This window comes from Nannospalax galili, unplaced genomic scaffold, assembly GCF_000622305.1.
Source record: "Nannospalax galili isolate Female #2095 unplaced genomic scaffold, S.galili_v1.0 scaffold261, whole genome shotgun sequence".
NCBI lineage: Eukaryota > Metazoa > Chordata > Mammalia > Rodentia > Spalacidae > Nannospalax > Nannospalax galili.
In genome coordinates this window covers 1202624-1214893 of record NW_008345226.1, presented here as the reverse complement: position 1 = coordinate 1214893, position 12270 = coordinate 1202624, and the positions used below count along the sequence as shown (strand labels likewise).

Below are 12270 nucleotides of genomic sequence, written 5' to 3'. Positions count from 1 at the left end.
CCTTTAGCAATCCCAAAGTGAAATAATCCCCCAGAATCCTATAGAATAGGCACCTTTGGGGGCAGCATAAGCATTAGGAAGGGAAGGCTTCCATGCTGTTTAGAATTAAAATGCGGCGGGGGCAGCACACACCAACAAGGAAAACTCCCTCACAGAAGGTCCTTTTTGTTCAGGAGTCCTTCCAGGCAGAACATCTTGAGTTATTCACCCACATAAAAAACAAACAAGAAAACCCTTACTCCTCCTTTCAGTAGGAGGGAAAAGAAAAGCAGAAATAGAAATCTATAATAACTTATTTGAAGAGGAACTTAATGACTGGAGTACTTCATCCCAGCAGCAGGCAAGGTGCAGGTCGGAGGTGAGAAGGGATACAATGGGCAGAGGGGGAGTCAGGAAGTCATCCACTGGCTGCTGGAGTCACTACTTCAATTCCACAGCAGTGCAGTGGGGGCCACCGCACTTCACCTGATTTCACATATCCCTAGGCCATAGAGGTGTGTTGCCTACCCCACGATGCCCTTAGCCTGGATTGACGGGGAGACCCCATCATCACTCTCACCCCAAGTCTTTTAAATGTCACGTATTTGCCGGTCTTGAAGCTATGTGGCCTTTGTCTTAGCAGTGCCTTTTTTTTTTTCTTATGCCAAGACTGCTTCTGTGAAAAAGAGCTTTAAAAATAAAATTTCCTCAAAGTAGAACAGTATTACATTAAAGTCTTCCAAGTACAGATTATCAAATTTCCCATGAACTCGGATACTGCTTCCTGAAAGCCTTGGATTCCCATCTCCCCTTGGTGCTGCATTTCAGTGCATTTTTTTGCATATATATGCATGTATGTGTGTTTATGTCTAGGTGCATGTATGTGCATGTGCAGCAGAGGTTGACATTGGGTGTCTCCTCCTCTCTCCTTCTACCTTATATATTGAGGCAATCTCTTACTTTAACCTAGAGTTCACCTTGGGAATTCTGTCTCAGTCTGCCATGCACTAGGATTCTAGGGAGGCTGCCTTGTCCATCAGGCATTTCTGTGGGTACTGAGGATTCAAACCTAGGTCCTCAGACTATCCTACAAGTGATTTATCCACTGAGCCATTTCCCAGGCCTCAATACCTTTCAAAGCATTCTAAACACCTTATGAAGTCATTTATACACAGAGGGTACCCAGTGCAGATTTGCTGAATGTAAGGACTACCATTGAGGAAGCATGGCATAGTGCTTTGATGGGCAGGAGCTCTTCTGGAGCTGAGCCATGAATGCTGAACAATTTTTCATGAGGCTTGAGAGCTGTGAAATGAAGCAGTTTTAAAGCAAGTTTCTTCTAACTACAGTTCTGATTTTGATTGACTTATAATGCAGGTTTTAGGTAGGATGGCATCAGTGTGCTAAATGCTTCAGATTTTATTTATAAAAGGCTTGGGATATTTAAGGACTCATGTGAAGAATACTGCTCTATTTTTAATATATCACCAACTACCCAAGCCAGGACACAACATGGGAGATTTTATTCTATAAAGCAATGACTAAAAATTTCCAGTTTTTCAAGGATTACATTTTTTTTGGAGGGAAAATTACATCAGTGTTACTTTTCTATTAAATACATTTCAGTAGGAACTTTGAGTTCTATGGCAAATCATTATCTAATTTTGTATCTATTATGCTTCTATTGCTTGTCTATGTCTCAGTGCTCTTCTATATTTATTTCTAGAAGATCTCGTGTTTGTTTAATTGAGCTTTCATAAGCTCCATTGATATGGACCATCAGGAAAAAAAAAAAAACCTCATTATATTTGAGAATATTTCATGTGCACAGCTCGTAGGGGCTTTAAAACTATTTTAAAATATAAAGTATCTAAAGACTTGTTTATATTTTTCCTTCACCCTCTCATCCTCAACTTTCAATCTTCACTTTTTTCTCTTACATATAATCCTGCAACAAACAGATTTTGCAAAATTTTCTAGGGTAAAGGATTTTCAAGGTGGGTTACACAAATTTACTTTTCTTCTAGAAAGGAATCTCATTTTATGCTTTCATTTCTAGCCTGTTGACCAGAATTTCTGAGTTTTTAAACCTTTGGCAATTTTGTCTTCCAAAGCTTATCTAAAATGTTGTCCAGCCCTCCTAGAAGCCTGGGGGAGGGGAGTGGGAGGGTGGATGCAGCAGCAACAGGGCTGGAGGGGCTTAAGGACAGACTGTTAACACAAAAATTATAAAAGTTTTAGCCCTTGGGCCAAGTCATTAAACCTAGAGAAAATATTATGAGACAAAAATATCTTAAAATAATCAGGTGAAATATTTCCAGCATACTCTCTTGGCAGAGTTCAGGGGTATGAGGGAGGTTGTGTGTGAAGGGGAGGGGTTGGAATATATAGGCTGGGGAAAAATAGGGGAGGGTCTTTTGTGCCATTTTGTGCGGCTTTAGGTGGGGAATGGCACACTCCTGTAGGTAAACCCTCACCCACTGCTCTGTAAGCCCAGTAAACTCATTGGTTTCCTAGAGTGCATTTTGGTGGAATTGTGCCTTGGTCTGTCACTAGGACCAAGGGAAGGGGTGGACATTGTTTACATCCCCCCCCCCCAAGGAGTTCTGGCAACAGGAGGTTAACCCAATGCTAAGTGGGTGGGCCCAGGCCTGAACCACACCTGTATGAATAATTCCTCTCTCTCTTTTTGAAAATAAGACTTAAGGTTCAGGTGTACTCTACTCATCCTACTTGAGGTCTGAGATTATAATACAGGTGGCTGTGGTCTACATGCTATAACTTTCAGAGTTTTGTTATAGTGTAGGAAAAGAGTATATTCAGATCTCTTTTCTCCAAAGCTATCATCCCAAGTGGCAGACTGAAATGACTCTTCTGTTAGACTCTTGTCTACCCTACATGTTAGGAAAGAGAAACCAAAGCTCCTTAAGACACTGATGAATCTTAGCAGAATACGGTTTAAAGGGAAATCGTCACTCAAGTTCTGAAGTAGTTAAAGTATATTTTATAATTTTCACTACTGATTTTAGTGGATATGGTCCACTGAAGGCACATTCTGTATGGTTGGGGAGTGTGAACATAAAGAAATGTATTTGAATAATATCTTTAAAATATTTAAAATTTTTATTAAATATTTTATTCAGTTTTAAGATCACAGTTAAAGTACTTTAGCATGTTATACACATGACTTACATGTGCAATTTTTAGAAATATCAAATTAAGTATAAGATTTTGAAGAAATATAAATGTGTATATTGACTTTTACTACACATACATCTAAGAAAGCAATAATTCTGTTGTACCATTAAGTGGAAATCATTTATTACATGGCATGTTTACACCAACTGTAAAGAGAACCAAGCCAATTTCCAAAAGAAAGAAAGAAAAAAAAAAAAAAAACACAGAAAACAAACAAAAAAATAAAAAACAAACAAAAAACCCCAAACCAAAAAAACGATCATTAGGTCATGCTGAAACTCAGCAGACATAAGGCCTGGGGTCAAATGAAGCAATGGTTAATTTATGACATGTAAGTAAGCAATTCAAACCGATCTGGTGTGTGGAATCTCAGGTGGTTTTATTAACCTTCTGATAACATTCCTGAGAGCAAGAGGCTTGTTTAGTGCTAATGAAATGGAAATGTGGCTGAGCAAATTACTGAGCTGTAGATCCTCAAACCTTCCCCATCCTAGTCCTGCTGCTCCTAGGGCCAAAGCTGAGGAGGTGTTGGGACATGAGCAAACGCCTTCTGGTGAGCAACAGAGAAATCACTGACAGTCCATGGAACATGAGTGTCTCTATGATTTAGGTTAGAGCTTGTGAGGTAAGATTTGTGTTGTGGGTGGGTTTGGAGGCATTCAATCAGACCCTTGTGACTCAGTTGCCAGTTCTGGCCCAAGTTATCAGGAAGTCTTTGGAAGGAATAGTAACGTTCACAAAAACTAGTTCTGTGCCTGAAAATCAATCTGAAGGCATGATCAGTTTTGTCCACTGGCTGCCAAGAAACAAAAACAAAACAAAACAGTGATCAAAGAACTTTTAACCTACAAAGTTCCTCCTCTGGATTAGTTAAAAAAAAAAAAAATCACACCACCACAGATACAATTTGGTCAAAAGAGGAATTGTTTTTTTCCCTCAGAAAATGTCTATTTATATACCTAAAGGAAAGGGTAAGCAGATAGATGCAGATGTATGAAGTCAAATGCACGCCTTGTTTACTTCTGCTGCTTCTTTGTTCTGATGTAAGAAAATACTGTCCCCAGTGACAAGGACAGTCAGTTACTAGGAGGATAATGAACTTAGCGATCACTTCCAAGTTAAAAGCAAAGCAGTCCACCAAACCCTGAAGCTTCACCAGATACATGGTTCCATGAACTACACAACTGCTTCTTTTTCATTATACATATGTTGTTAGTAAATCTAAGTAAGACTTCTAAAAAAAATCCCCAAACTCAAATAAAACCAAGTTCAATCTAACTCTTTGGGAACGCCTGTATAAACAGAAGCAAAATCTAATTAGCAATTAGTACACTTTGTATAAAGTGCAAAACAAGGACCTATGTGGGAAAAGTCTAAATTTTAATGTCCACTTAGCAGTCACTCTGAATACTTCATAGGTCAAATGTGACGAGAGCATTTGCATCTACTGTCCTTTTCGGCAATATGTTGTTCTCTCTGGAGAAGGTGGGTTGAGTCAAAACACTGCAGTGGAAAATAGTGGCACTGAAGGTAGAAGCAAAACAGACTTTTGAAATAGGACTTGCTGAAATGAACTTTTAAAGCCGAGGTAGCCCATGGGGATTGGCCTTATCTGAGGGCTCTGTGGAGCAGTGCAATCAAAGGTGAATCTCAACAGCATCATGTTCACCCCAATGTTCCTCTTACAAACGGTGACTCGACTCGGGCCTCCCCTATTTCTTCATTTCCCCTGATGAACGGTGGTGCTTCTCCTCTGTCTATGCGTGCTGTCCTCCAGCTTCCAGCTGCTGGTCTTCAGAACACTTGCGACTTGTACAGTAGTTTAGCAGGCAGCATGGTCCCACTGCTTCACATTAACATCAAATGCCAAGCTTGGAACAGAGCTATTTAGTATTTCCCACCCCAGCCTATAAACAAAGCATGCCATTCAGTTTTTAGCTAATGCCTGTTCCATAGCAATTCTCACTTGCTTGAGATTTTACATTGGTGCAAACACTTCCATACATTGAGCCAAAGACTGCAGAGTGCAAACACATTTTTATGACTTAGCATAACATCTGACCTAATAAGAAAACAACAGGGACTGAACACGTCAGATTCTAAACCACCAGACCTGGCCAGATGTTCCTTTTGTTCATAGTGTTCCACCAGCTTTTCTCTAGCACTTGTAGAGGCAGGAAGGAGACTACAACGACATGGGGATTATTTCAGCGTGGCTTCCAAACAACAGCTGATAAAATGAAATAGTTTCTGATACTTGTTGGGAAAGGGCTGATAGAATTACAATATCCTTCAAAAAGGAGTTTAATGAATTAAGAGTTTTGATCTACTATCAGAGTAACCTAATCTGAGGGACAGGAACTCATAATTTCCAATGTGGCTGTGGGACATTTTCCCTTTCCTGATCTCATATACAGTAACCAAACAAATACAAACTTCAAGGATGTCTTACAGTATTTTTTCTTTCACTCAGCTTCTTAAAAGCTGCAGTTTTAGTTACTATAATATATTCTACACACTTCAAAATTACATAGGAAATACCAGAATAACTAAATAAATAAAAGGCTAAAGAAAGCTGGAAGAGTACTACGTCTCCATCTGAGACGAAATCTTCTGCTTCCAGCACTGCACAGAAGGGCAAAGACAATGTTTAAAAGAAGATTTATGTACAGGTTTGAATCTAGGAATCAGGGTTAAAAGCATAAATATTGACAATTTCAACTAAATGCAGAATGGTTTCAGAAAGATATGATACAACAATTTAGAATATAACAGAGCAGAAGAACATAGTATTTTGGTTTGCTTGAGATATACATAAGGTGCAGCAACTTGTTTTCTTGAGGGTTTGTGAGACAAATGTTAGTGTGGATAGTGTTTGCTGACAGGTACAGACCATAGCAATATGAACTTTCAAAATGAGGATGATGATGATAATGGGGGGTACAACATATAGGACTGAAATATTTGTGCTAACAAATGTTTCCTGACAATGCCAACACCTACTTCCAGTAGATGCAGGAGTGAGAGGCAGGACACTGCCATCCAGACCTCGCTGCCAGCTGATAGAGCAGACAGAGTCGGGGCCTAGGGAACAGCAAAGCTATATGCAGGAGTGTGCCACCCTTGGTGCCTAACGGCCTAAAAATTAAGCATTTCTACAAAAAGGTTGGTTTTAAAGTATCTGAAAAAAGTCATATCTAGTATGTTGCCCCCACCCTCCCATCCTGCCTAAGGGAAAAGCCACTGAGGTTTAGGAAAAAAACAGATCAAGTAAGATATGAATCACATAGAAAAAAGTAATCTTTTGTTTCGCTTCTTTTTAAAAAAAGGTCCCAGGAATATACAGCAATCTCTTAAGGAACTCTAGTGAAATGTACTTGGAGGACTGAAGGAGGGTGCTCTGGCAAAAACAGATCTATTCTAATGTGTTCTAGAGAGTAACAAGTTAGTACCATTGTCAAGATGCATGTTCTGCACCATACAATTGTTGGTTTTCTACCTTTATTATTATTTTTGGGTTTCAGCTAATTTCATTTTTAAATCACTGCTAGCAAGTGGTCCAAAACTCCAACAGCCACCAATATCAGGACCCAGCAATTTTCAAACATTCACTTTTTTGTTTTAAAATTTAGAAAATACTATTAAAATAGCATCATAGTAAAAATAGTATGCTAAAATCTGGGACTGTTCACTTGACTTATCTCTATGTGAATGGGGTTAAGCTGTACCTACTGATTCACTATTTTTCTAAGTCCTGCTCCCTCCATCTCCACAATGAATATTATTTTTGAGGACACAATTCTAATATCTGCTGCCCTCCCTACCTGCTTTGGAAAAACAACAACAACAAAACAAAAACAAACCCTCTGTATCTTTTTCAATCCTGTTAGTATGTTGTACATATCTTCCAGCACCGAAACTGAAGTAATATCTACAACCACAGAAGCTAAGCCTAGACAGTATTAATACAATCATTTTTATATGGCCATAAGGTCAAATTACAATTAGAAAAAAAAATCATCATCATTACAATTCAGTCAAGTATAAATAAGAAAGCTAGATAAAACCATGTAAACTGTCACCATTTAGAGATCTAATTCAAAAGCTTCAAACTCCAACTAATACTATCAAAACTCCACCAGTTTGAAAATCATTAAAAATTATTGCTGGAATCCAAAAATTAAAATTTGGTAGTTTGTGCTGTGATGTAAGAGTAGGGAAATACTTTGTGCTATGGAACAAATACCCTGTAAAATCTGTAGCCTCAGATTAATTTTGATTTATCACTTTGCATCTGTTGCTAGGAAACAAGACACTGTGAACGTCAGGTGGTTAAGTCAATATGTTGAATGTTCTAAGCCAGTTAATCCACTTGGCACTGGCATATGGTTGGTTTTATACTTAAAAGTAAAAAGAAAGAAAAAAATATAAAAAGGAAACAGAAACTTGCAGGTGGCTCTGACTGAGAGATGTACTTCAGACACACCTCCCTCATCATTTACTTAAAACCTCCTAAACAATACAAACTCGAAATGGCTCTACAACCTGCAATGCCAATTAGGCCGTGCATAGCAATCGCAACCCGTCCAGTCTGTGATGGATGGAAAAGGTCTGAAGCTGCAAGTCCACTTGAAGTGAGTGTCTTCAATGTGTTTAGAATAGTGAAGTAATACTAAGGTCACTTCTGAATAATATTTTTGTCTTTTTTTGTTTGTTTGTATGAACGATCCATTGGTCACTTAGACCCCTGTGTAAAAATAAAAGAATCCTCAAGGCATGAAAACATCAGTAATCTGTAATCTGCAGGATGCTTCCCCTGTCTGGGAAAATATTTGCCACAATTTGCCCCAAGCAAATTCTTCTTGGTCACTCAAGGCTAAGAAAAAATTCAGATTGTAAGAATTGTTAATATTCTCTTTCTCAATCAATCTCCTCTCTCTCTCTCTCTCTCTCTCTCTCTCTCTCTCTCTCTCTGTCAGCAAACTACCACTCTGGTGGCAAATATAAAAGTGCAGAATATATGGACCACAAGGCCGAGCATACACCGCTAACAATGGTACGTCTGCCTGACCATGCTGCTTGGGAGTCTCTGGTACAGGCTTTTTAATATTTATTCTACAATATAAATGTAGGTATAACCTATTATATAAACCATCTTAGAACTTAAATCTCCATGTACAAAAAAGACTAAGAATATCTAATAATAACTAGTGCAGTGCGTCAGTTTTTTTGTTTTTTGTTTTTGTTTTGAAAGAATAACTAGGTAATATATGAAACTAGTTTCACACTCTCTGGTTGGTAAAAGAGATGCTGGATGAGCTATACTGAAGGCAGCCTTTTACCGAGTTACCACTGGTTACCACCAAAAGCCATTCATGGAAAGCAAAGCTCCAGGTCACTGCTTCCACTCAGTATCACACAGGTAACACAGCCCTCAAAGATTCTGGCTTACGAAACAACAGATGGGCCCAGGACGCAAAGTTCTGCTTCAAGTGAATCTGGGCTGTGTGGGGCAACAAACACTTGTTTGCAGTCTGCATTTCCCACCACATGAACTCGCTAGCATCCCTTGGTAAAGACAAGGCTAGGGTAGTAGGTAAAGCACAATGTTTTACAATTAAAGGGCGCTTCACTGGTCGGCGCAAGAAATAAGTACAGGAGCCTGTGGCATTTCTTTTGGCTGTCCGTCATGGGTGAGCGGAGTTGACCTCTGACCTCTGTAAAACAAGAGGGAAAAAAAATCATTATTGAGGGTATATTATCTGAGGGGGGGTGATGGGTAATAAATAAAAGCTCTCCTATATCTTCTTTAACAGATACTGATAGATAAGTCATTTAATTAAATCAAGTGTGACAGAATTTTAATTTTCCTTTTCTTTCCTTTCTGAATATTTCTTACCTTACTCCCCACCCCAACAATGTATTTTCTTGACACCATCAAATGCTATTTGTACTTATAGAGATAAAACCTAAAATACTCATAGATGTGGAGCAACTCTGTAAGAAATGGAAAACCTTCAGTCAAAGACCAGGGTTCTAGGAAAACAATCTTCCCCTCTTGAATGGATTTTTCTCAAATGAACTTTCCTTTGTTCCATTTGCCCAAAGAGATACTGCCCTATAGTGACTGATAATTGCCAGCCTCATTTCTTAAGATGGATAATATACCTAATTTAAACTTAAGCCCTTCTGAAGAGAAAGGAACTCCTCGAAAGAGATAAAGAGAGAAAAAGAAAGAAAGGATTGAAGAAGCAACAAAAACCTTTCACATGAAGTTTCACAGCTACATAGAGGGAAGAGAGAGGGAGGGAGGGAGAGAGAAAGAGAAAGAGAGACAGAGAGAGTGTGTGTGTAGAAAACAAGTACTGACTTGGTATTTTAAATAATAAGAACATTCAGCCCAATACTTGGGCCAAAATCAATATACACAGAGGGAGAATTTCAGACAGGACTAGAGAGTTCATGGAAATTGGATTGGATCTGAGCCAAAACACAGCTGACTTTTCTTCTTTCTCTTTCTTGCCTCCCTCCCTCTCCTTCCTTTTTCCTTTCCCTCTTTGGTTTTCTGAGATGGGGTCTCACTAGCCCCACACAGCTATTTTTTCATTCAGCTTTTGTATGTTTAGTAGTAAAAAACACACCTTGTGGTTATGAAAAGGCTATTCAAAACTCTTGGCAACTTTGACCAAACTTCTCATTCTAAGATGTAAGGGTGGACCTTCCCTGAGGTGGCCCAACAGGCTGCCATGCCCAGACAAGCACACTGGAACTGTCCTTCCTCCTTGACCTGGTGGTGCCACAGTGCTACACTGAACATAGGCAAAGTGACAGCAGCGTTTCCATTGGGTTCACCTTCTAATAAAGTTTTCTTCTTCAGACTAACAATACCGAAGAGGCTATTTTAATATTCAAGTAATACTTACTTCATAACCACACCTAAGTTCCTCTTGATATACAAAAAACAAAAACAAAAACCCCTAATATTGATACATTAGAACACCGGGGGGCATTTTAGAATCCTTGACCACTGAACAATACAATATATGAACAATACAATATATTTAGGATTAATTTGTTCATTCATGTGTAGACACTCTAAGTACTAACTGTTTAATGTGTTCAGCTTTTTCTTCAAGAAAAATGGAATTAAAACGCTGGGTTTTAATCTTTATGATTAGATAATCAAATTAAAAAATACAAAAGATTTTAGGAAGTACTAGAAAAGAAAAAAAATTAAAAGGGTAAGAAAAACAGGGACAAGGTTCTTCCTGTCTATAGCAACTAATACTTGCTTATGTAATGTGCTAGAGCAAAGGGCAGACAAGACCTCAATTCAAATCATGACTCAGGCAGGAATCAGCTGTGTGCTCTTCACAAGGTTATCATCTGCACCACCATTAAAATGGGACTACAAAGATCTACCTTGAAGTTTAAGGATTAGGTTTAATAGGATTCCTTCCTTAACAAATATCTAGAAAACAAACACTCTTAACAAAAGTTTGCTTCAACTCTAGTTTCTTCTATTGTGTTAAGACTGCCCATGATAGATTTCTGAACTTAATGTTCGATCGTGTATGGCAAGAATGCAGATAACATATTCTACCCCTCACTCTGTGGGTCACCCTGTAAATTGTGGACACAGGTGATGTCTAAGTAGTAATTACATGGTGTGTAGTCCAGACAATTACATTAAGCCTATATGGGCAAAATGCAGGCTAGTAGGTCTATTTTAACACGTGACGGCTAAGTTCACAACAAAGATGCTCCAGTCTGTCTTTTTAGATAGGAAGAACATTAGTCATTTGTTAGGTTGATGGTATAATTTTAGTAACCAATATTGTTCTTTATAATGGAAATTAAAACCCTCACATCATATTTTCTATTCTTACTAAGTTAGGCAATCATACTTTAAGAACTACCTCATTCATTCATCCATCTTCCTTCCCTCCTTCCATCTACTCTTTAGTTCATTCATGGATCAATAGAGCAGGTCCATCTAAGCAAGCTGGGACAAGAAGAGTAAAAACAGTGCTTTGCCTTCAAAATATATTGGGAGGAGACAGAAACATCAGCAGATATGATAGCTGGTCCAACGTGCATCTGGTCCCAGGGAGTTATGTACACATTGTAGGGAAGCATGAAGCATGATGGTTGCACTGGTGGGAAGGCATCTGAGAGAAGGGGACCAGGCACAAGAGCTGGGAGGAGGGATAGCAATTCTGTGAAGACATTCAGTAGCAAGACTCTGCTTATCTGGCAAGGGGCCAGGGACTCCACCAGTGCCGAGCACGACTGTGGAGTTTGAGTGCTGGTTCGGGAAGACTGGCTGAGTGTGGAAAGGGCTGTGTGGACTTTCTGTTGTTGCAAATTTGGAGTCATCAAAGAGTGGTTAACAGGCCAATGGTGTGACCGCAGCCATGTGTGGAAGAAAATGCAGGCGGCAGTGAGGTGTATCATCCTTCTCTGGGCACTGAATTATGATTTCCTTGCGTTCTTATACTACCTCTCACTTCCTCCATTCATAGGGGCACCTAGTAACATTCAGGCAGGCATTTGAAATTCTCTTTGCATGTCAGGTGTTTGTCTTCTAGACTCAACTGTAAAACTGCACAAATAGAGACACATTCGTGCATTATCTCTCTCAGAGAGCTTAGCAGATTCTGACAAAGCCTGTCAGCATTTACTCACCAGTGGGAACTTGCAGTGCACACATGGAAAGGTATTTGACTTCTAGAAGCTATTTGTGAGGAAGTACTAGAACTGCGATTTGACAGAGAGCCAGAGCAGGCAAAGCTCACTGGGGCCCCTGGTTTCCCTAGTGGTGTGAAGGGCATGAACATAAACACAATATACATCTACACAGTGTCCTAGGCTTTCAGTGCTTTTGTGCTAGACTGAAAGTCTAAGAAGATTACTCATCCATGAACAATCCACTTTGAATAAAAAAAAAAATACCTGGACTTCGTGCTTTCCCCAAGGCTCCATTAAGTACCAGAATACACACTTAGACTCTTAGAATTTAACATGCTTTCTATGAGGCCTCACAAGTTCAAAGAGTTTCATGATTATGATCTTCTCTAATCCTTACAACTT

General features: G+C 39.1%; 1 protein-coding gene across 5 annotated transcripts in view; it reads right to left on the bottom strand.

The window, feature by feature from the left end:
- Positions 1 to 4382: 4382 nt before the first annotated feature.
- Bbx (BBX high mobility group box domain containing) overlaps positions 4383 to 12270 on the bottom strand; it is a 284258-nt gene continuing 276370 nt past the window's right edge. For 4 of the 5 annotated variants that reach the window (XM_008841418.3, XM_029567518.1, XM_029567517.1 and 1 more), the window contains one exon: positions 4383 to 8894. In XM_008841418.3, coding sequence (XP_008839640.1) covers positions 8807 to 8894 — 88 coding nt within the window. In that variant the 3' untranslated portion in view covers positions 4383 to 8806. The remainder of the gene's footprint in view (positions 8895 to 12270) is intronic. The other variant, XM_008841420.3, reaches the window with a different exon arrangement.